The 22,886-nt window shown below is 45.3% G+C and overlaps 1 protein-coding gene across 1 annotated transcript in view; it reads right to left on the reverse strand.

The window, feature by feature from the left end:
• Positions 1–485: 485 nt before the first annotated feature.
• Positions 486–22,886, reverse strand: part of CDK2 (cyclin dependent kinase 2) — a 41,013-nt gene continuing 18,612 nt past the window's right edge. The window contains exons 6-7 of the mRNA XM_069230597.1: positions 5,541–5,744; positions 486–4,092 (exon numbers count right to left, since the gene is read on the reverse strand). Coding sequence (XP_069086698.1) covers positions 3,988–4,092; positions 5,541–5,744 — 309 coding nt within the window. The 3' untranslated portion in view covers positions 486–3,987. The remainder of the gene's footprint in view (positions 4,093–5,540; positions 5,745–22,886) is intronic.

Genomic DNA, 22,886 nt, shown 5'->3' on the forward strand with positions numbered 1-22,886 from the left:
CATTTGGGGCCCATAGGTCTCGTCATTCACTGAACTGAGTCAGACAGTCATGTCCAACCAGTGTCTCCGATGAACCGCCATTTCACATCCGCTCACCTATCTGGGCATTTAGGCTTTGTTCAGATCCAAAGTTCAACACACAATTCATTTACCCCCCCCCCCCCCCCCATCATAAAAAAATACAAAAATAAAATAGGTGGAATATTTCCTAGTACTCAAATGTCTCCCCCATGCTCAATCTGGGACTCTGCGGGCTCCTGTATGTGAGAATATTCGGGCACATCTGTTGTGCAGACCTGGCCATTTGTTTGCTGGCATGCTTCAGGGCTTAATATTTATATTCTCACGTACAGGGGATAGTGGAACCTCTTAGCTCACACAATACATATTCACATAATTGCTCCACAGTTTTATAAATTACGGATTCTCACACTAAAATCATTCAGGTAGCAATGACTTACAGGCAGGAGTCTTACAGAAACAAGTACTAATAAAACGGAGTTTTTAATGAAATACAAGAGCATGAAGATATCCAACCTAGCTACATTACGACTGCACAATACAAATATTAAAAATGTACTTTTTAAAGAAAAGGTGCAAAGAAACTTTATAGATTAAGCAGATCTTAAAATTCTTATAGTGTGTACAACTATAGAAAAATGAGCAGTCAGTCCCACAACTGACTTTGCTGAATGCACTGGATCCTATATTATTAGTTAGTTTACAAATGTTGTCAATATGTGCTCGCACGAGGAAGGAACCCCTTCCTTGGACAACCAAGAGTTCCAACAGGTTCTGGTCATAGTAAGGAAAGCAGGGACAGACTAAAATGGCTGCACAATTGGACATTCTTATTGAAGGATTCTATTCCTCTGCAACGATTTTTAGTTAGTAATTGATGTTACTCTGCAGCACACCATGCTTACCCCTCAACAACCAAACACCAGCTTCTTAGCCAGCAGACTAAACCGGTTGAACTGAAAACATTGTCTATCCTTGCATCACTTACGTTGTTGTTGATGGTTTATTCTCATTCTAGAGATAAGCACAGGCCCGTATGAGAAATATAGACCAACTATTAACAGTAAAAACGTTGAAACATGTTCTTAAGGGATGAGAGGGCGTCACCCACACACTAGATAGTTTAATCACTAGGCAAAGAAACCTCATACAAATAGAGACGGCCACTTTCTCCAGGAAAGCTATCAACAAAACCAAACCTTTCCACCATCTTAAGCACCTAGCACAAACACCAACAAAAAACTCTAGACCCAACCATGAAAAATAAAGGCAAATACCACTCACAGAACATTACAAAGCCAGCCTACCATCCAACCTGATTATATCCCACCAGATGCAAACTGTACACACACACACACACACCTTTTAATGATTTAATAATAATTAAAAAAAAAAAAAAAAAAACTTTTGCCTTTAATGGCCACCATCTTCATATAAAGCAGGAAGCAGCTGATCACTGACTCCCTAGGTTTCTAAACTACATATACTCTGTTCCCTGTAGCCAAGCAACCAACTTGTTCATTTAAGGAAGTACTAGAGCATTAATGCACATCCTAGCCAAAATCAGCAGCCTACAACAAAAAAGGCTTAATCAAGGGAGCGTATCCCAGTATGACAGGACTTGGAAAGTGCAACAGGTGCCTATCCAAATGAATACAAGCAAAGCGACTTGTTAGCAAGAATCATGAAAAGATTAACCATACATGGAAGGTGGACACCAAAGAGACAGAAATAAGAAACTCCACATGTATAACAAGGCAAATAATTCTCTATTTCCCCAACTGCAAAGACTACCCACACAAATGAACGACTTTACTAGAGGCCAAAAAGTGCTGTAATGTTCACAACCTTGTGCAGTGTTGAGCAGAACGGGCTATCAGGTCTCATATTCAGAAGCGAGTATGCGCGACTAGAAACACTGGCATAAGCAAGCTTATCTCCTTTGGTTTTCTAAAGATTATCATCCTTAGCTTCCAAGTGGTTACCAAGAAAGGCAAGTAGGAACACTGCAATAATATGGGAATGTCCCAGTACAAATTATCGAAGAGAAGAAATTTTAAAACAATAGATCGGACCAACACATGGCAAAAAAGATGTACAAAATTAGAAGGCAAATAAAAAAAAGCAGAAAGACAAGTCCAATGTCTGGTTCTTTGCTGAAAAAGACCACGTATCACTCTGATTGAAACCTATGGAACTGTGCAGTCTTACAAATACACACAAACCACTGGTCACTTTCTTTCCCGATTCTGTGCAGTGCTCAGAAAACAACGAAAAAGCTACTTGGGAAATCTGTGTTTTGCCGGAAAAAGGCCCCCAATGGAAGTGTAGTCTGCTCACCCAGCTTGCTTAATTACTCTCATCGCAAGGCTCAGCCCTGAAATTGGAACAGTGGGACTGGACTGCTGCAGCAGTGCCTTGGAGGAGACAGTTAAACTGAAGCAATTTAACACTGTAATGATGTCCGTTATCCAGTAGCACCAGTCCTAACCCAGAAGGGTTTCATAGTCATCCAAGTATCGTCCTCCAAGGAAGGAGAGAAAAAGAAGCTGCTTCCAGGACATACCATTGTGGCTCCATTTCTAAATACCTAGCACCCCTCAAAGAGCAACCAAGTGAGCTAGAATGAACATTACCACATACTCCAGCCACCAAAACGCTCCAAAACAGTCTATGTAATACTTCTGAGGAGACACATTGCCAGATCTTTTTGGACTAGGATGCAAGAGCACACTCTACAAGCAAAAGCATGAAAACTATGAGCAACGGTAAAAGAGAACTTAATTTTGTATATTTTAAAGTGTGTGGGAAGACTAGATTCTGAAGTAGTAGCACATCTTCATTACTTTGTAGGAATACAACATGTTAACAAGAAACATGTTTTAATGAGTGTTGCTTGAAGGATGGTTTATCCCAAGCTATAAAGATTGAAGAATGTAGCGGAGTTTCGAGTTAATCAGGTGTGCCCACTGCAGGAGGTTAAGGGCATTAGGCCTCTAACGTGACACGGCCATATGCAGCCCTATGCCAGCACAGCTAGCGTTCTTCCAAAGAGTAAGAATTATTTTAATCCGTTCTCTACTGAAAGTTCCACCCAATGATAGAAGGGTTAGTCAGGTGGCCTAAGCATATGTTATGTGGCCAAAACGTGCCATAAAAACGAGTACATCAATATAATGTACTCCTAGAAACATGTTCCCTCAGAATAGGACACCCTTTAGCCATTCAAGCAAACAGCCTATGGGCCTCTGGAACGATGGAGCACAGCGAGTATAAAATCAAAGGAGACAAAAACATGTAAATAACAGCTGCCCCTCCCTCACATTTATCGAAGTCACAAACTTATTCTAGTGGTGCCCATAACTAGCTGAAAATATAGGAGGGCACAGACAGCAACTGGAAATGGCCTATATCAAATTTATAAGCAGAAACTAGGTGTTTGAAAATAGATACCCTTCATATACCAGATACTCGAATGTGTAGCTAGCACGCAGTGATAAAACCCAATTAACATTTTTTTAAATATTAAATCTAACCTGCCAGTACTTCAAAAACTGGTACAGCAAGCACTTGTTTCCACAAGAAAACTTACATTCTTTCAGGACAGACTTTCTAAACATTTTCAGAGATTACTCAAACCAGCAAAACATGGTAGAAAACAGCAGATGAAAATCCATAGGCCATGTGGTGCAATTGCCCGCTTGTCTGTAGTAAACATTTTTTTTTTTTTTTAAATAATGTAGGAGAAAGTCTGTACGGTGGCCAGACTCAAGTCGCATTCTCAAGCAGCATCACATAGAAAGCCTCAAACACAGCTTTAAAATCTTCCCAGAATATGGTGGATATGTGTGGGGAACATCACCATAAGACAGACCACCACTTCCTACAGTCTTCTGAACATGCATAGTTTTGGTGTCAGGGCCAACAGTCTACAACAGTTTCCCTTAGATTAAAAGCCTCCATAGATCATAGTCTTAGATGGGGAATAGCCTTTGTGACATCACGGAAAAAAACGTGTCCGAGAGCAGACTTGGCAGATATTCGCTTGTTTGGGTCGTACTGCAACATTTGCTGAAAAGGAAAAAAAAATAAAAAAATATGTTATTGTTACTGAAACATATCCTTTCAGACACCCAACATCAGAAAAATGGCATATCATATGGTGCATCTGTTCTTGAACCCATCATGACTTGACTTCCGACTGAGCTTGGGAGCAGTTACTGTATACCAGTAACACTTCTAGAAGTGTGCAGACCTCAGAACTATGAAGGCGTCATTAGCACCGACAATCGTGCTGCACCATGGGCAACAATAATGATACTATTTCTCCCATTAACCTTGGGTGAAAGCAACTAAGTTCTATGACCAACATCCCCTAAATGCAATCATAACTTTCTGGAACTGAAGGCTGTCACTGAACACCCTGGGGTTGGTCTTCTCGTTGAATTTGATTGTAGTTGTCTTGTAGAAATCCCATGCACCTGGAGAAATAAAAGTGCGAACCAGCCAGCTCCCAAATCTCCACATTTCGACTACCCTAGATACAGACCTTATCTGATTTATGGAGCAAGAAAAGCCTATATGCAAACACTAGTGGAGGTAGAAAGGGAAGGGCATAGTGGAGCTGGTGCTGTTCTGCATCAAATCTTCCTGTGAGTTAGTCAAACTGCACAGATCTATCACGGTGTTCAGACTTAACCACACAAAAATTGTAATAGTCTCTTCAACTTTTAGCAAAGTCTCCAAACGTAGAAATGCACACAAAGTCAGAGTGCCTGCTACACATCAACATAACTTTTATATCACAGGCTACACCAACATTTACTCCCAACTCTTCTCACTGGGTTAAGGAATCCTCCCAGAGATACTCAAACGTAGTCATCTTTACTCCCATACTCTATCACTTTCAATGCTCAAAGAAACCTCAATAGTCCAAATTGTTAGGTGTTGCCATTTTATGAAATATCAATAACTAACATGCACCATACGTATACACACCAAACAGCATTTCCATTTTGTTATGTATCTAGACATTTCATAGACAAACCTGCAAAATAATACCCAGAGACATTACAAGGGCAGATTCAGAATGAAGCACAATAGTGCTGGTGTTGTGAAAGTGGCAAAGCCGGTGCGCTTTTGCTATTCTATGTCCTTTCTGTTACAGATTAACATTCATTATCTGTAGAAGTCCCAGGGGCTGGTAAATTTGCTATCAAGTGTCGCATTTGGGGAAAATAATACCGGTACCAGAAGACAGATTGAGTGCAATTATGCAAGTCTCTTAGTAGACATGCACTAAAACAACCTACTATCCTCAAGTGAGATTGAAGCTCAAACGCACTGCTAGTTTTATCCAGAGCAGAGATCCATACGAGTATAAAAGTGGAGAATGTGAGGCTGTTCACACTTCACCAATGTGAAATCGCCTAATGCTAACAAATAGACAAAGTATACACAATGTTCCAGAAAATGCTTAACACAAAGTTCCCTGTAATCATAGCTCCACAAGTACTTACAGCTAAGAGATCTCTGCCGTCATCATCCAGGGGTGGCACTACTTTGCTGAACTCTTGTCGCACCCATTTGGGGAAAGAGGACTTATAATCTGGCATGGAAGTTACCCCAGGCCACACCACCTCGTCTGGGGTGCCCAGTGTGCGGAAAATCCGGAAGAGCTGATCTATCTCCGAGTCACCAGGGAACAAAGCCCTACGAGTGATCTGAAAATAAAAAGAAATGGCTTACTGCTTACCATCAATCCATAGAAAAAAATGCATCAGTCCCTCCTACTCAGCCGTTCCAAAGTGGCTCTGTAGAGCTGCTGTGCTGAACATGCCCCAAATGTCATTAACAGAAGTGCGACACAGACCATGAAACAACAATTTAAGTGCTTTACCAGATTCTGGGAGCTCTCTGGGGCAAAAAAAACGAGGTTTCACTTAAGCGTCCCCAGGAGATTATAAATATCACACACTCGAGAAGAATGCACAAGATAATACCTGATGTGGTATAACATGAGAGAAGCTACTGCTGAAGTGCAGCTGATAAACAGGTAGACCCCCTCACCTTTTGTCAACCGGCACATTTCAACTGTCACCTCGTAGTATACGAGGAAAAAACCCTGCTCAGGCATGCGAAGGAGCCTATGTAGATCATGAGGGGGCTCCTGCAGGAGTGATGCCCGTTTGGGGACTGTTATGCAACATGTTCATTACTAGGAAGTACTAACACTAGCCAGCGTATGGCATAGACGGCAGTCATTGAAGGAATTCGAGGGTTGCTTCTCTGCAGTACAAACCTACTGGGAGTGGGTGGGCCCTACACCTGGATGCAAATAAACTCCTTCAGGTGCACTGACGAGTGCGATGGGGTAGTATCACTCTCACTAGGCAAAGAGCCTGAAGAGTTTTAGAAGGGGCTGAAACACTGGGTATGGTTGTGAAGGAAGAGACATGCAGAAAATGGAAACTTACACCTGTGCCAGGTAACTGTGTGCAATGGTAAACCTGCCGTCAGCACACAATGAAACAAAGTACTGCTCCAACTAAAGTCAGCACTACAAGAGGGCGCAATACAGTACTCTGAGGTGGTAACGGAAAATTGGAGAGTAAAAAGAGTGAAGCCAAGTGACTGACAGTTTAAGGAGCCAGGTGTAAATCTTGAAATAGGCAGCTACTTCAGGTGGGAAAAGTGCATGGAACATCAAGAATCGATCATCTATCCACCAAGAGTCCTTCCGTGTTTAACAATCCACTCATATTTCAGATCACTGGGACAGTCCTGGTAATACATGAATCAGAAACGGTGTTAACTATTTTTTTTGCTGCTGTTCACCTCCCACTGGAAACTAACTTATCAATGAGCGTAGAAGCCCTACATAACTGGTTGGTGCGGTGCGTTTTCAGAGTGCAGGAACTATTAAAAATCAAATAGATTTCATTTTTCTCTGCTTGTGGTGATATGCACTCCATAACTGAATCTAAAAGTAACAAGCATTAACATTTATATTAACGTTTCGTGCCGTTGTTAGAATAAATCTTACAAAATAATGTAAAAACAAACGAGGTTAAAACGTCCGCTTAAAATGATGTACTGGAAAAGCTACATTGCACAGTTAAGGGAATGTATAAGGACATTTATTTTATTTGACCACTTTGAGCATTCCATTGCTCAAGAGGGTAAAGTAATTTGGTCCTATATTTTCTTTACTGGCTTTTATTTTTGCTTTTCCTGGTTGTAGTGCAAGTTGTGTGCATATTCCATTTATACTGCTATCAGGATGACAGAGCAAAGTATTTCGAGATAGCGATATGTGCTTGGAAAAATCGGTGCAAGTCCTAACCAGGGGCCTTACAGTTGGCCACTGTGATCAGAAGCATGCCATTACCACCTAACTTTGCAGATGACACCTGCCACCTTTCATCTTCATCTTGCCTGGTCGCTGTTTGGCCTGTCTCCCTCTAGGTTTTCTTAGGAACTATGTTGTGTAATTGGTTCCTGGGATATAGCTGCTTCGTGGGTGCCAACGTTTCCTAGCACTTTGCTGTTGCAATATTAACCCCACTGCTTTCGTAAAGCCCTCACTCAATCTCATGTGGAGGGGAAAACAAAAATATTAACAAAATCTTCAGTATCCTAGTTACAATATTAGAACGCCTTTTGAATTCAATTTAACTATTCATGTTTACACTCAGACAGTAATAAAAGCCTCACATTAATAAAAATGCTCCCCCCCCCGGAGAAACCTGCCATGTGTGCCTGTCTCCAAATCAGTTGGTAGTGAATGTATTTTTATGATGGTTTAAATGTTGGTCCCCCCCCCCAAATTTCAGCATCCCAGTTTTCTTTTTTTTTTTTTTTTTTAAACCGAACATTAAAGTACAAAAATGCATTTATGGGGCGGCAAGTTATGTGATGGAGGAGGGTGATATACTTCTAAACATGATGCAACAGAAATCCACATGTACACCCTCGTGAACATTCACTCTCAACAAACCCCATCCCCACGAGGATCGGACCAGGGGCACATGATCTATACAAGAGTCTCCTGTAAATGTCCAGTATGCTTTGGGGCTACAGGAAGGGTAAGATGATTAGCACATTCCTAGAAGAACAGTCTTAGTATTTAGAAAGATACAAAAGCTGCAAGTAGCTGTTGCTCTTTATACAATACAACAATCCCCTGCCTTGGCGCTCCTGGCCTCAGGGATAAATATCAAGGCAAGCACTTGGTTCGACAGATGGACCACAGTGACGTCCCATAGGCGGCATAGAACAACAGCTCCCTTTCAAATCGAACTGTATCTGTGCATCAGCACACTGGAAATTGAGCCAAGTATATCACATTACCACCTAGTTTCAGGTCATAACTTCAAATGACATCGCTAAACACCCATTTCCTCAAGCAAGAAAATCATGATGAAGAAACATCAGTAAAACAGACGTTTGAATGTAGACTTGTAGAAGGAAGACCCTCCCACTTATGCAATCATCGGGCGGGTGAGGTTATTAGTTTATGGGGGGGGCAAGTAAGCGAACCAGCTGATCACACCTCAAGGAATATCACACGGCACTCTAGTTTCTGCAGCAGTCTCCATTACTAAGTTGGTCAGAACGAAATTAGCCTTGCAATATTTGGGCATGATCACTCATTCAAAAGATTTAAAATGTGAATAATTTACTTCTGAATTTGGAATATGTAAAACAATGCTTTTTTTGTAGTTGGAAATTCAAGTCAATAAAAAAAGTTTTCACTATGAAGCCACGTCAGGCAGGCAGCAAGAACACGTAGGGTTACCCAACTGCTGTTGTCCCAGATTTCGACATCCTTGTAGTTCACTGCAGGTGGAAGTCTTGTTAAAGTTCAGTATATAAATTAATGTGTACTATTTCTGTTAAGGCAATCTGCTATCGTATAAGTAGCAAAACAGACCAGATCACCACATATCTGGAAGGACTGCTCAGAAAAAATATAAATAACTTGGAGAAGCAAAACCATCATCCTGTTAGGCTCCCTGGCACTCTATAAATAACCTGTAGTGATCAGCCTGCATTTCTGCTACTCATCTGCATTAACTTGCAGCAGACCACATTCAACTACGGCCAAACTGTAAAATCACAATTTACCACAAAGCCTGAAATTTACCTCAACGCACAGGCTTATTGAATTTCTTGATGTATGTACAAAAATGGTGCTCTGTGAAGAAGCACACACATATCCTTAAAACGTTTTAAAACCCCATTCTACAAGGCGGAGCAATTGACAGCACAAAGTTGCTAGAAACTTCAATCATTATTGAGGACCACAAAACGTAGTCCAACCACGGTCAGTCTTCTTCAAGTTACTCAGATCTCAGAAATCCACTGTTTAGTCCTCTCTCCCCCTCATGCTCAAACAAGCTCTTCCTATGTACTCAATTCAAGCAGTCTGCATAACGGGGAACTGCAGACTGGAGAGTCACACATTAAAGTACTAGTTGTTTTAAAGCGAAGGAAAATCAGTCCGATGTTTACTTTTATAACACAAACTACCATCTGTATGCAGCCCTATTTTCTTTACAATTTTCATATTTGTTCACCAAGTTAAAAATTATTAGTTCCCATGCATGGCACTGGAGTGTGTGCACCCATGTCCCAAGCCCATCATGGCAAACTGTAGTTTTTTTTTTTTTTTTTAGTCCCCACCTCAGCAGATAGGACACGCATGTATGTGTGCTGGAGGCTTTCTGTGGCACGTAACGAGACTGTAGATTTTTGACACTACATATGCCGACCAAGCACGTGTTTAGAGGATTTCTGCAGCAGACTGCTAACCAGAACAGGGCTTTGTGGTTTGGGGAAGCACGCCATATTCATCCTACATATCAAGCATGGCTGTTAGCTTGCCAGGCTGTAGACCACTGACTAGCAGCAGCAATAAGGTTGCAGTTGCAAGACAGGACTCTTTACTGGCCTCTACCAAAGAGCTACGCATACTGACCTTTAAAACGTGTCTTTCAGTCCCCTCCAATGAGTCCTTGTCCCATTCATGTGGGACATGGTTGGCGTATGGTTGTAAGACACTTAGGTGCATTGCGGGTGTGATTGAAGCATGTTTGCCACATTGGGCTGCAGTCACAGTGGAATATATTTTATTTTTCTACATATTAAAATGGGATTTTTTTTGTTTGCGGGTGGGGGAGGGAGGAGGTCAGACCACGACACTAATAACTAGTTACTTTCCTTCCACTGCATGCATTGTGAATTAAACTCAGTGGTTATTTCGCTGTAACTTCCTGATGTGGGCCTGGTAGAAACACTGGTATATTGCAATTGTTTAACTAACGTAACATAATGTGTTGTGCATCTTCAAACAGCAACATCATATAAGCTGCTGGCAACTTCTGTAAAAGGTAGGTTAGTTCTAGGTGCATTATAAGCATGTGACATTCTCTGATTTGCTCATCAGCAGTCACACTACTGCAAGTTTGCGGTTTTTGATCATTATTGCTAGAAATGAGTAAAAACCACTGGTTTTGTAGGTAAGCTAGATAATATTCCTGTTTTACTAGGGGCTTTAACCATTTCTAGAGAGATTTTTCCTGAACACCTTACAGTTAGGGACTATGCCCATTTCTCTATTGATTATGTTGATCTGAGACTTAGAATTTTCTGATTATGTACTCTGCATTAATGTCTTCACAGCATTTAACTACTGTACCACTTGATTTTTGTGATTTTGTAATAAACCCCTTAAATTTTACACCTGATCTATACCTCAGGAATCAAGAGGTCTCGGTTATTTTATTACTCTGCTAATTTTGCAGGGCCTGATCTGGAGAAGTGGTGTCTCTTATTGCAAGATCAAGGAACCCCGTGAGTTAAATTCTGGAGTTCATCGGAATATTGGGGTTGAGTTTCCAACAGAAGATAGAGATTAACCCTTTGAAGCTAAGTTTCCCCACCACACTGTTCACTGGCAAATCTACCTCCCAAAAGCAAATTGCTAGTTATGCGGGACAGCTTCTCTATCTGCTGTGCCCTTGTTTTGTGTCTTACCTGACTGAAGACTCAACTTCACCCTGTAGGAAGCTGGCCTGGTGTGTAGTGGGTATCTATGCTACTTACACCTTATACCAGGTCCATGGTTCTCCTATCAGTGAAGTGTAGGTAGTGTCTAGAAGTCAGGCTCTTTAGAGGTCGCTGTGGATGAGCAATCAAGGCTTATCTGGAGACATGCAAAGCTCATGCAATACCACTGTAGTCACACAGTACTTACACACATGAAAGAAAACACGGTTACAAATATAAAGGTACTTTATTTTAGTGGCACAATTACTGAAAACACTAGATAGTAACTACACTAAATACGTTCACTAGCAATCAGAAATAGGCATAAATAACAGTAGAAAAACAGTGCACTAGTGACCCTAGGAAACACAAAACCATACACAAGAAAAAAAAAAGAAATGGAATGTGAATGCAGGACCCTCACCCAGATAAGTAGATTCGGTAGAGGGGAGCTGAGAGAAGGGGTGGGGTCTAGGAACCCCAAAGTTAAGTACCACAGTGCCCCCTCTGTGACCAGGAAGAAAGGAGTGTGTTACTGGATTTTCCCCAAACTCCAAAAATGACTGAAAATAAAGATAATGCAACACCCAGACAAGAATGCAAGAAACCAGCGGTGGATTCCTGAAGAGGAAGACCTGAAAAAAGAAGGGGACCAAGTCCAGACGTCGCAGAAGTGTCTGGTGGGTAGTGGCTCCTGCCACCACCGGTCTGTGGTTCCAGGAGTTGGTTGACAGTAGGACAAAGATGGTCAGCAATGCATCCCTGGAGTCAGTAAAGAGTTCCTGGAAGATGCAGTTGACGTCCCACGGCGGATGGAAGATTGCAGTCTGTCTGTGGCGTGGAAAAGCCACATACAAGCCTTGGCAGAGGCAAGAGTCACGGAAGAAGAGAAGTGGGGATGCCAGGGACCAGCGAGGTCCAGGAGGACTCAACCCACGGAGGGGAGTCTCAGGGGACCCTCAGCAAGGCAGAGAGTCGACAAAAGAAAAGGCAGCCCCCACAGGAGACCCACTGGAAGAGGACTCAGGAATCTTAGAGGAGCCCACGCAGCACAACTGAAGAAGGGGTTCCATACCACAGGAGAAGCACACACAGGGCTGTGCGTCGCAGGGAAGAGTGCTGAGAACTGGGGCTACTCGGAGAGCAAAGATCCATTGGAGGAGATGCCAACAAGCCTTGGTAGCTGCAAAAGACTATGCACTGGGGTAATGTCTTGCATGGGAAGGCAAGTGCTTACGTTCACCAAAGTTGGACAGCTGGCAGAGAGGATTAAGGGGACCACTCCAGACCACCACCTGTAATGCAGGATCCACGCAGCTCCGGATGAGGAGATCCATGCAGCCCATTGTCGTTGCAGTTGGTGCCTGCGGATACAGGGGAGTGACTCCTTTACTCCAAGGGAGATTCCGCCTTCCTTCTTGTGCAGGCTGAAGACAGTCTTCGTCGTGGATGCAGACTGTCTGTTCCTGGAGGGTCCAGTCGCAGTTCCAGCAGCCAGAAGTTGAAGTAAATGATGCAGAGAATCCTGCTGGAGTTTTGCTTGTCGAATCCGAGGACCCCACCAAAGAGGGAGACCCAAAATAGCCCCCTGGAAGGGGGATTGGTCACCTAGCCAGGTGACCACCTATCAGGCGTGGTTCTGATGTCACAGACCTGACCAGGCCACTCAGATGCTCCCAGAGGACTCTTCCCACCTTGGATTTCAAGATGGCAGAATCAAGAGACCCTCTGGAGGAGCACTGGGCACCACATCTGGAGTTGTGATGGACAGGGTAGGGGGGGTGGGCCAGGGTAGGGGGGATGGGGTGGGCGGGGTGGGGTGGTGAGCACCTGAGCCGGTGTGGACTGGTTTATGCACGGAGGGCTCTCCCTCTTGGGTGGGTCCTCAGATTCGGCTTGCAAGATTCCAGCAGGATTCCTCTGCAACCTCCACTTCGACTTCTGGCCACTGGAACTGCAACTGGACCCTCCAGGAACCGATAACGCTGCAATCCATGAAGAAGACTCTTCTGCAACTTTGTTTCCATGGCTCCTGCCAGCTTTGCAACATTTCCCCAGCTATGCATTCCCAGAAAATAGCAACTCTTCAGCCTGCACAAGAAGGAGGAATCACCCTTGGAGTGAAGGAGTCAATCCCCTGCATCCACAGGCACCCGCTGCAACGACAACCGGCTGCGTGGATCTCCTCTCATCCGGAGCTGCATGGATTCTGCATCACAGGTGGTGGTCCGTAGCAGTCCACTTGGTCCTCCCCGACAGCTGTCCAACTTTGGTGGCAGTAAGCCCTTGCCATCCCACGCAGGACAGTACCCTGTGCACTGCGTCTCTTGCAGCCACCAAGGCTTGTTTAAATCTCCTCCAAGGGATATTCAGACAACGTGTAGCTCCAATCCCCAGCACTCCATCCGGCGACGCACAGTCCTCTGCGTGCTTCTCCCGCAGTGGCGTAGCGTGGTGGGTTGCAGGGGGGGTGGCCGCACTGGGCGCAGGGGGGGAGCTCGCGAGTGCTAAAATCCACGGGTTAGGGGGCGCAAATTACTTGCCTTGCCCCGGGTGCTGACAACCCGCGCTACGCCACTGTTCTCCCGCGGCATGGGATCCCTTTCTGTAGTGCTGCGTGGGCTCCTTCTGCAACTTCTGTGCCCCGTCCTGTGGGACTCCTGTGGATGCTGCCTCTGCTTCTCTGTGTCCTCTGTGTCGCTGACGGGCCCCTGTGACTCCCCCCTCCGGGGTGGAGTCCTCCTGGTCCTTGCTGGTCTCCAACAGCACCACTTTTCCACTAACTGAGAATTTGCCTCTGCCAAAGTTTGTTGGCGGAATTGCTGCACCAACACATGCCTGCAATATTCACTCCAGTGTGGGGCATCTTCTGCATCCATCAAGCACTCTTCTCCGGCTCCAGGGCGGACCTATTCTTCCTCACTGTTGGCCAACTCCTGCAAGTTCAGCTGGGTGGGTAGTAGCTCCTACTCCCCCTGGACTCCACTGTGACTTTTGCACTTGGTTCCCTCTCTCCACAGGTCTTCTCTTTTTCCTTCTTTTGGGTGGTTTGGGGAAATCCCGGTGATTTACTCCTGCTTTCTTGGTCGCTGAGGGGTACTGTGTTACCTTTGGTTTTCTAGTACACCCAGCTCCCCTCTACATATTCAACTTACCTAGGTGGGGGTCCTGTGCTCGCATTCCATTTTTTTTTCTTCTTTTTTTGTTTTTAAGAATATGGGTTGGGCTCACTCTAGGGTTACTATTGGTTATTGATATTTGCACTGTTTTCTAACATTTTCTAAGCCCATTACTGTTTACTAGTGTATATATTTAGTGCATTACTTACCTCCTATTGGAGGGTGGCCCTTCTATTACTTTGTAGTATTGTGTTCCAAAAATAAAGTACCTTTATTTTTGTACAACTGAGTGTTTCCTTCAGTGACTTTGCATGTCTCCTAGCTAAGCCTTGGCTGTTCATCCATAGCTACCACTAGAGAGCCTGGCTTCTAGACACTGCCTACACTTCAATTAGAGGGGATACCTGGACCTGGTGTAAGTACTTTGGGTACCCACCACACACCAGGCCAGCTTCCTACACCATGAAAGAAAAAAAACATAAGAAACGGCATAAGGTGTAAAGAAGATCACACAAGTAGTTCAAGAACAGAACAGAAGTGCCAGAGAAGGAGAAAAGTCTAGTGAATACACAACAGTGGAATCCATGTACACATAACAGACCAATTTATACACATGTTGAGTAATGAGGGGCAGGGTCAGTGTTCCAAGTAGATTGCTGCTGGAAGAGAGGTCAATCTGCAAAACTACAACATCCACAGGGGAAAGTGCAAAAAAGATGGAAGTGTACACATGTAATTGCATACCTGCTAAATGTGGCAAAGTACCATAGTTTAGATCAATTTTCCAATTTACCAGATTACAGGGAAATGAGACACGATAAAAAAAGCAATGAGATATTCAGCCCAGTTCAAAAATGCCTAGGTGACAATGATTAACAAGAAAGTATTATTGGGCACTCTGGGTAAGCCTGCTACTTTTCCTAGCTTATTAGTTGTCTTGGCCTCCAGTGTCGAAATGAGCAACATCTGGAAGATCCAGCAAGGTCAAGGGAGAAACCAAGTGGGGAAGAGTCCTAAACCATTACGTGCACAGGATGGCTTCAAGCCACCCAATGCACAGGGTGGGTGTGCTGAGCACGGCTTCAAGCCATCCTCGCACCCACCCACCCACTGGGGGCCTCCCCTTTAAAGCAGGTTTTTTCCTTTGCCCCTGTGTCTTTATATACTGGATTCCTGCTCCATGCTCACAGGTGGGGGGCCATGATCGTGGAGCAGGTATACAGACCACTGGAGCAGGAATACAGACCACTAGACCACTAGGGATTTTTTTTATTGTGTGTTTGGGGAGCGACCCCTTATGTAAGGGTCACTCCCCTAGGGCATATATTATTCGTGGTTTGCCCCCCACCCCAAGTTTGCTTACTGATGGCCTGTGTGTACTGGCATTTGGCTAGTGGTGCGTAAGTTGGCATTTGGCTGGCGGTGGATGAGTAGTGACTTGCTGATCACTACACACACTGCTAGACAAACGCCAGTCTACAAACTCAGTCAGCCGGTGTAACTGTTGTGTCAGTCATGTGGGTGTACGAGACTGATGGGCCCTTGAATGGCACTGTCTGTGGATGCGAGTGTTGGTATGCTGGGCCCGCGGTTGGCGGTGTGAATGTTCAGTTTTTTTTAACTTTTAATTAGCAGTGTATTTCATTTTTGTGAAATCTCGTTAATAAATTTTACATTTTGAACCTTTCACTCAGCCTTGTGCCAAATCCAACCAGTATGTGTGTGTAATTGAGGAATAGATGGTTGTGCATTAATAGTTGTCGTTTGTCTCTCTGCCACGTGTACACTGGCTCTAGATATTTTTGTAAACTAGACACCAAGGGGGAATACTAGGTCGTGTGCCTCTTGTGGATCTCATCAAGTTTTCTTACCCACAATGCCTAGCAAACCTCAAACTGACTGAAATCACACACTTTCATTTCATTTCTGTGCCATACTCTTCCAGAATCAAAAAGAAAACATAAAATTACTACCACCCAGCTTTTCAACAAGTGTTATTACCAACAGTATTTCTCTGCATTTGCACCTTCGAAATGAAAGGCACAGTGCAAGAAATAAATAATTTAGAGAAATGCCCTTTAATTCACATTAGTGTGGGTACCCACAGTCAGAGATGTGCAAATAACCACTGTTTCTAAACTCCATTTCTTGTGCCCATTTCGGAAATACAAAGGTTTATTTGGTACCCATTTTTCCCCATATGTACTGCTGTATACCCGGTAAACAATGAAAAAACACTGCAAGGTGCAGCTCAGTTACTGGCTCTTCGTACCTTGAGTTCTTGGAAACCCCACAAACCCTATACAACACCCCAAGCAGAAGTGTTGAGCAGATGTAATGGTATATTGATGTTGTAAATCAGCCACCATGATGAAAAGTTGCAAATGAAAACATTATCACAAATGGCCATTTATTTCCTACTAATTTTCATTTTTGTATTTTTTATTTCAGATCCATTTTTTTGGGGTTGAAATCGTGAAGAATTTACACAACTGACCCCTTGCTGAATTCAGACTGTCTAGTTTTCAGAAATTTATAGCAGGATCCACCATGGGTTTCACGCTAGTTTCTACTAAAAACTGGAAAGAGGTTGAAAGCACACAAAATAGGAACAAGCAATGGCAAAGCCAATAGGTTTTGCTTTGTTTTTTTCTTTTGTGTTCTATCAAACTGAATTACAAATATTAGAAAAAGGTTATGCTTGTTTTAAATTTGATAAACCATTAGTTGTTTATGTTGGGATGTGTGTTGAATTACTAATCAAACAGCTATTAACGGGAAAATACAATCCTACTAGAAGTACAATATATCAGTAACTCAGTCACTATGCCTCATGATGAGTTGCGTATTGGCATATGAATTCTAGGATTTTGCTCAAACTTCCCACAGTTCTGGTTTTATTCTTAAGGACAGCAGAGCAGCGAAGAAAGAAGATGGCATTCCAGTACAGTCCCTAGTACCATTGCTAGGATTTGGCATACCACCGCAAAAGCAGGACACCACGGATCCATGTGAATGCTTTTATTTAATAATTTGGTTCCTTTTGAAACAAGTGTTATCTTTAGTAGAATCATCCAGGCCAACAAATATGCTAGAGAAAGATTAGTAAACGCATGCCCACAACCAGACCCAAATCGATATGGCATATCTGCCTCAGTGATACCCCTTGCAACCCAATCCTGTAGTAGCATCAGCTGCCATTTTTTCATTCCCTTATTCCACTACCTGGTATCACACCTCTTCACTCTGTGCAGAGAACAACATTGCATAATTGTCACTCACTTAAATACAACTACGTGCTTCAACCTGCCAGGATGCGCTAATCGTGGCACTCAGTTAAGCTGCAGAGGATACGTGGAATTCAGGTACATGCACACCTCGTAGGGAAAAGATCCCTACGCACCTCTAGTAATTTGTGCACAGGGGACTGGTTCTTCTACCATCAGATCCATTTTTTATGAAACTTCTTTTGTACCTTTTCTGGTCCCTCTATTACCTCAAAAACAGTCCCTACCCTGCTTTATCAGTAGACACATCTGCCACCAGCTCTTCGTAATACTTACCCTTGGCAGTCTACCCCCAAGGCCACAGCAGCTATGCTCATAAGCCAGTAGGACATCCCCTCTCACGTACCGGTCCCATAGAAAGCAACCCGTGAACCTTGGTGTCCACGGTGCTGCAACCAAGATCTTATACTAAAGTCCCCACCGTGCACATTTCATACATAACTGTCTGTAGAAGCACCTATCCTATCCCACTGGAGAACAAGCCTATGCTTTCAGGAGAACCTATGTGCAACAAGTGGCGCCTTTTGTGTCTGTTCTTTATATTCGGTTGAAAAGCCCAGGTGCAGACTCATGTTGTGCTGTTGTACATTAAAAATGCTACTAACTACTAAGCCAGAGCCTGACTAGCTAGAATAGTTCAAGTCCTGATAAAGCTATGGCTTGCAAGTAACATAGCTGAAACACACTGTGAGAAAAATAGACAAAGGTTCAGACTCAAAATGAGACCAATGTAGGTAGGCCTGCTGGACACTCATGGTATGTATTTTCCTGTGCTGTGGACATTGTCCACTATGTGCCTGCACTGCGACCCCAATCCACGGTCACTCACTTGAGGTGGTCCAGAGAATGGATACTTCAGGACGAGCACACAGTGCCACCGCCTGAACCCCCCCCCCCCCCCACCCCATCTCCATGACCTTCCAAAAATGTCAGCCACCCCTGGATCTGGTTACTGCATCCCTGGGACACACAAAAAGAGTAGAACCACCTTCGGCGTCATAGCCAGGACACTGGCCAGTGTCCAATGGCAAGTAACAGGAAGGAGTACTTTGCCCCGAGGCAACATAAGGGCAAAGAAGAGAGCAGGAAGTTGAGAAGCCGACGTGCTGGTGATGTACTGGCCAATCAGAAGTGCGTAAATTAGAGTGATGCTGGACCAAGCCAATGGTAAGTAAGGGGCGGTTTCTAAACCATTTTAAAGTTTTTTAGATCAACAAAAAAAATTGCAAGCACAGCGTGCAAGCGTGTGCATGCAGGCAAAACCTAAAAACAGGCTATCGTCTAGTAAAATACCAAATGTGTGGTGAAAAGAATTATTTCTGAATCAGGTCTACCTGACAGGTGGAAAGATGGCAATTGTAGCAAAGCAAACCAGTTTGATGGACGTTTGCATGCCTTGAAGCAGTCTGAACCACAATGGCGTTGTTTCCACACAGGCCTTTGACATGCACGCCTTTACAATGAATTTTCGTTGTAAAGGCATGTGTGGAAACAGCATGCAAAACAGCATGCCTCTTTCTATCATACCAACCAACCAACCCTACCCGCCTGAGGCCCAAACTACCCCCACCCCTAATACCTAAACTACCCCAAAGAGCCCAGCCAAAAAAAAAAAAACTATACCAACCCCCCACCCCTATAAGTGTACGTACCCCAACCCCATACGTAAAACTACCCAGACACCTCTCACCAGCCCTGAGACCTAAAAACATAAATAAGCACACTACCCGACCTCCACCCCTTAAAAACTAAACTACCCCAACACCCCCCACAAGGCCTACCCCCTTAAGTAACTATCCCAACCCCCCCCCACCCACCCTAGGCCCCCCCCCCAAAAAAAAACACCAAATCTACAGCCCCAATTCACCCTAAATCCACTCCACTGCTAAAAACTACCAACTAACCCTGCCCCAGCACCACTTACCTCACCACCTCCTCCCGATCCTTCCTCCTCCTCCCTTAAACCTTCCCCCATCCCTTTAAAAATAAACTACCCCACCCTAAAGAACTCTCCCCCCCCCCACTACCACCCCTTAAAAAAAAAAAACACCCCAATCCCTTAATCGACCCCCCACCCCAGCACTTAACTCACCGGGTCCTCTCCTGAACAAAACATGGCTTTTTAAGTGCCTTAACCACGCATATGTGTAGTTCAGCACATGCTTGGTTACGGCACAGATAAAGCCAGGGTTTGTGTAGGCAAGCATAGTTCTGTTTGCCTGGGAAATATCTGCAGTGTTTAAAGGATGTTACCTCAGCAAACCCTTCATTTGATGCTATCTGCAGCAAGCAAAAAAAAAAAAAAAAAAAAATGTTTCCAGAAGCACCCCCCCCCCCCAAGAAATGTTCACCTAAAAAATACATTTTGCTTTATTTTGCTTAATTTCTCAGTCCTATCCAGAGGAATCAACAAACCCTGGGTACCTTTAGAACCACAGATGTTTTGGTGGCGGGGTGGGGAGGCGGGGAGGCCTAAGCACCGACTACCCCCAAAATAGCCCAAAAAATGATTAGCATTGGGGGAAGAGGGCCTACCAGCAAAGAAGTTAATAAAGGAACGCAGAGAGATAGTGAAAACCATGTCAAAAGTAATAGACAAATCATCACTGTCGAAAAGGGAACACACTGGGGGCTGGAGAAAGAGGTTACTGCACAGAAGAGTTGCACACCCTCACCACCGACCCCAATGACGCAGCCCTCAACCTCACAAACTGGATCTCCAACTGCGCAGACAACCTTGCTCCCCTCAAACGCACGCATCGACAGACCAACACCAAAAAACCTCTCTGGTTCTCTGACACCCTCAAAGAATCAAAGAAAACTTGTCGTGCCCTTGAGAAAGCCTGGCGCAAGGACCACACCGCTGACAACATGACCGCCCTCAAGAACGCTACCCGCGAACACCACCACCTGATCCGCGCTGCCAAAAGGAACTTTTTCACCGACAGACTGGACAAAAACAGCCACAACAGCAGAGAACTCTTCAGCATCGTCAAGGAGTTTTCCAACCCCAGCGCCAACGCCCTCACAGGATTTGTGCGAATCCCTTGCCACTTTCTTCCATCGCAAGATCAGCGACCTCCACGACAGCTTCGGACACAAGACCCAACCAAACACCACCGAACCCGCATCCCCGGCCATCACCCTCAACAACTGGACCCACATCAACACGGAAGAAACCAAATCCATCATGAACTCTATCCACTCTGGCGCCCCTTCGGACCCCTGCCCGCACTTCATCTTTAACAAAGCCGACGACATCATCGCCCCGCACCTCCAGACCGTCATCAACTCTTCTTTTTCTTCTGCTACCTTCCCCGAATGCTGGAAACACGCCGAAATCAACGCCCTACTAAAGAAACCTACGGCTGACCCGAGCGACCTGAAAAACTTCTGCCCCATCTCTCTTCTGCCTTTCCCAGCCAAAGTAATAGAGAAGACCGTCAACAAACAGCTGACCACCTTCCTGGAAGACAACAACCTGCTCGACCCCTCACAAACCGGATTCCGAACCAACCACAGCACTGAAACCGACCTCATCTCAGTCACAGACGACATCAGAACCCTGATGGAAAACGGTGAAACAGTCGCCCTCATTCTCCTCGACCTCTCGGCTGCCTTTGACACCGTCTGTCACCGCACCCTAATCACCCGCCTCCGCTCCACCGGGATCCAAGGCCAGGCCCTGGACTGGATCGCCTCCTTCCTCACAAACCGTTCCCAAAGAGTTTACCTCCCTCCGTTTTGCTCAGAACCCACCGAGATCATCTGCGGCGTACCTCAAGGCTCATCACTCAGCCCGACACTCTTCAATGTCTACATGAGCCTCCTCGCCAACATCGTACGCAAGCACGACATCATCATCACCTCCTACACCGACGACACCCAACTTATACTCTCCCTCACCAAGGACCCCGCCAGCGCCAAGACCAACCTACAAGAGGGTATGAAGGACGTCGCAGATTGGATGAGGCTCAGCCGCCTAAAGCTGAACTCTGAAAAAACAGAAGTCCTCATCCTCGGCAACACCTCGTCCGCCTGGGACGACTCCTGGTGGCCCACGGCCCTCGGCACCGCACCGACCCCCACAGACCACGCCCGCAACCTCGGCTTCATCTTGGACCCTCTTCTCACCATGACTAAGCAAGTCAACGCCGTGTCCTCCGCCTGCTTCCTCACCCTCCGCATGCTCCGTAAGATCTTCCGCTGGATCCCCGCCGACACCAGAAAAACCGTGACCCACGCCCTCGTCACGAGCCGCCTGGACTACGGCAACACCCTCTACGCCGGGACCACAGCCAAACTCCAAAATCGCCTGCAACGCATTCAAAACGCCTCGGCCCACCTCATCCTCGACGTACCCCGCAGCAGCCACATCTCCGCACACCTGAGACACCTGCATTGGCTCCCAGTCAGCAAAAGGATCACCTTCCGACTTCTCACCCACGCACACAAAGCCCTCCACGACAAGGGACCGGAATACCTCAACAGACGCCTCAGCTTCTACGTCCCCACCCGCCTCCTCCACTCCTCTGGCCTCGCACTTGCTGCTGTCCCTCGCATCCGCCGCTCCACGGCGGGTGGGAGATCTTTCTCCTTCCTGGCGGCCAAGACCTGGAACTCCCTCCCCACCAGCCTCAGGACCACCCAGGACCACTCAGTTTTCCGGAGACTCCTAAAGACCTGGCTGTTCGAGCAGCGATAACCCCCCCTTTCCCCCTAGCGCCTTGAGACCCGCACGGGTGAGTAGCGCGCTTTATAAATGTTAATGATTTGATTTGACATACTAGGTACCACATTTCATTAAAACCAGCCTACTAGGAGAGACTGCAATGACCCTGCTTCAAGCAAGAAAGTTGGCCAACTACTCACAAGGGGGATTGCACAGGAACCGATGTGGGGTACAAATCAAAGCCCTTTGCTGCCACACACAGAATAGCCTGAATCACGGTTAGTTTGGGAGGTCTGGAAGTCTTAAAGAGCCCTGGCAGCATGAGCTGAAGTATATGTATCTTAAACTGTAGGATGCCAGGGAACTTGTCACTCCGCCGATATAACAAGCTGGGCAAGACGATCATTTTATAGATGGCTGACTGTCGGAGTACGGATAGCGGTAGTGTCCTCCAGAACCCGAAGTCTCAGGACACTCATTCGAAGTGAGCCTGGATGTTACGTGGCCAGGCCCACTCGGGGTCCTCAGTCACAAACTCCCAGATACTGGAAGCCCTCCGCCCAACCAAGAATCGATAGTGGGCACGCTATGGGGTAGACAGAGGATTGGGCTTTGTTGATGGTAAGCCCAAAAATGGCTCTGAAGACACATCAGGAACTGGAGCACTCATGGACCAAAGTCCTGTGGGTCGTCTAGAAAGACAAGGAAGTGATCGACATACAGTGCAATTCTGTT

Source organism: Pleurodeles waltl, chromosome 4_2, assembly GCF_031143425.1.
Source record: "Pleurodeles waltl isolate 20211129_DDA chromosome 4_2, aPleWal1.hap1.20221129, whole genome shotgun sequence".
Taxonomy (NCBI): domain Eukaryota; kingdom Metazoa; phylum Chordata; class Amphibia; order Caudata; family Salamandridae; genus Pleurodeles; species Pleurodeles waltl.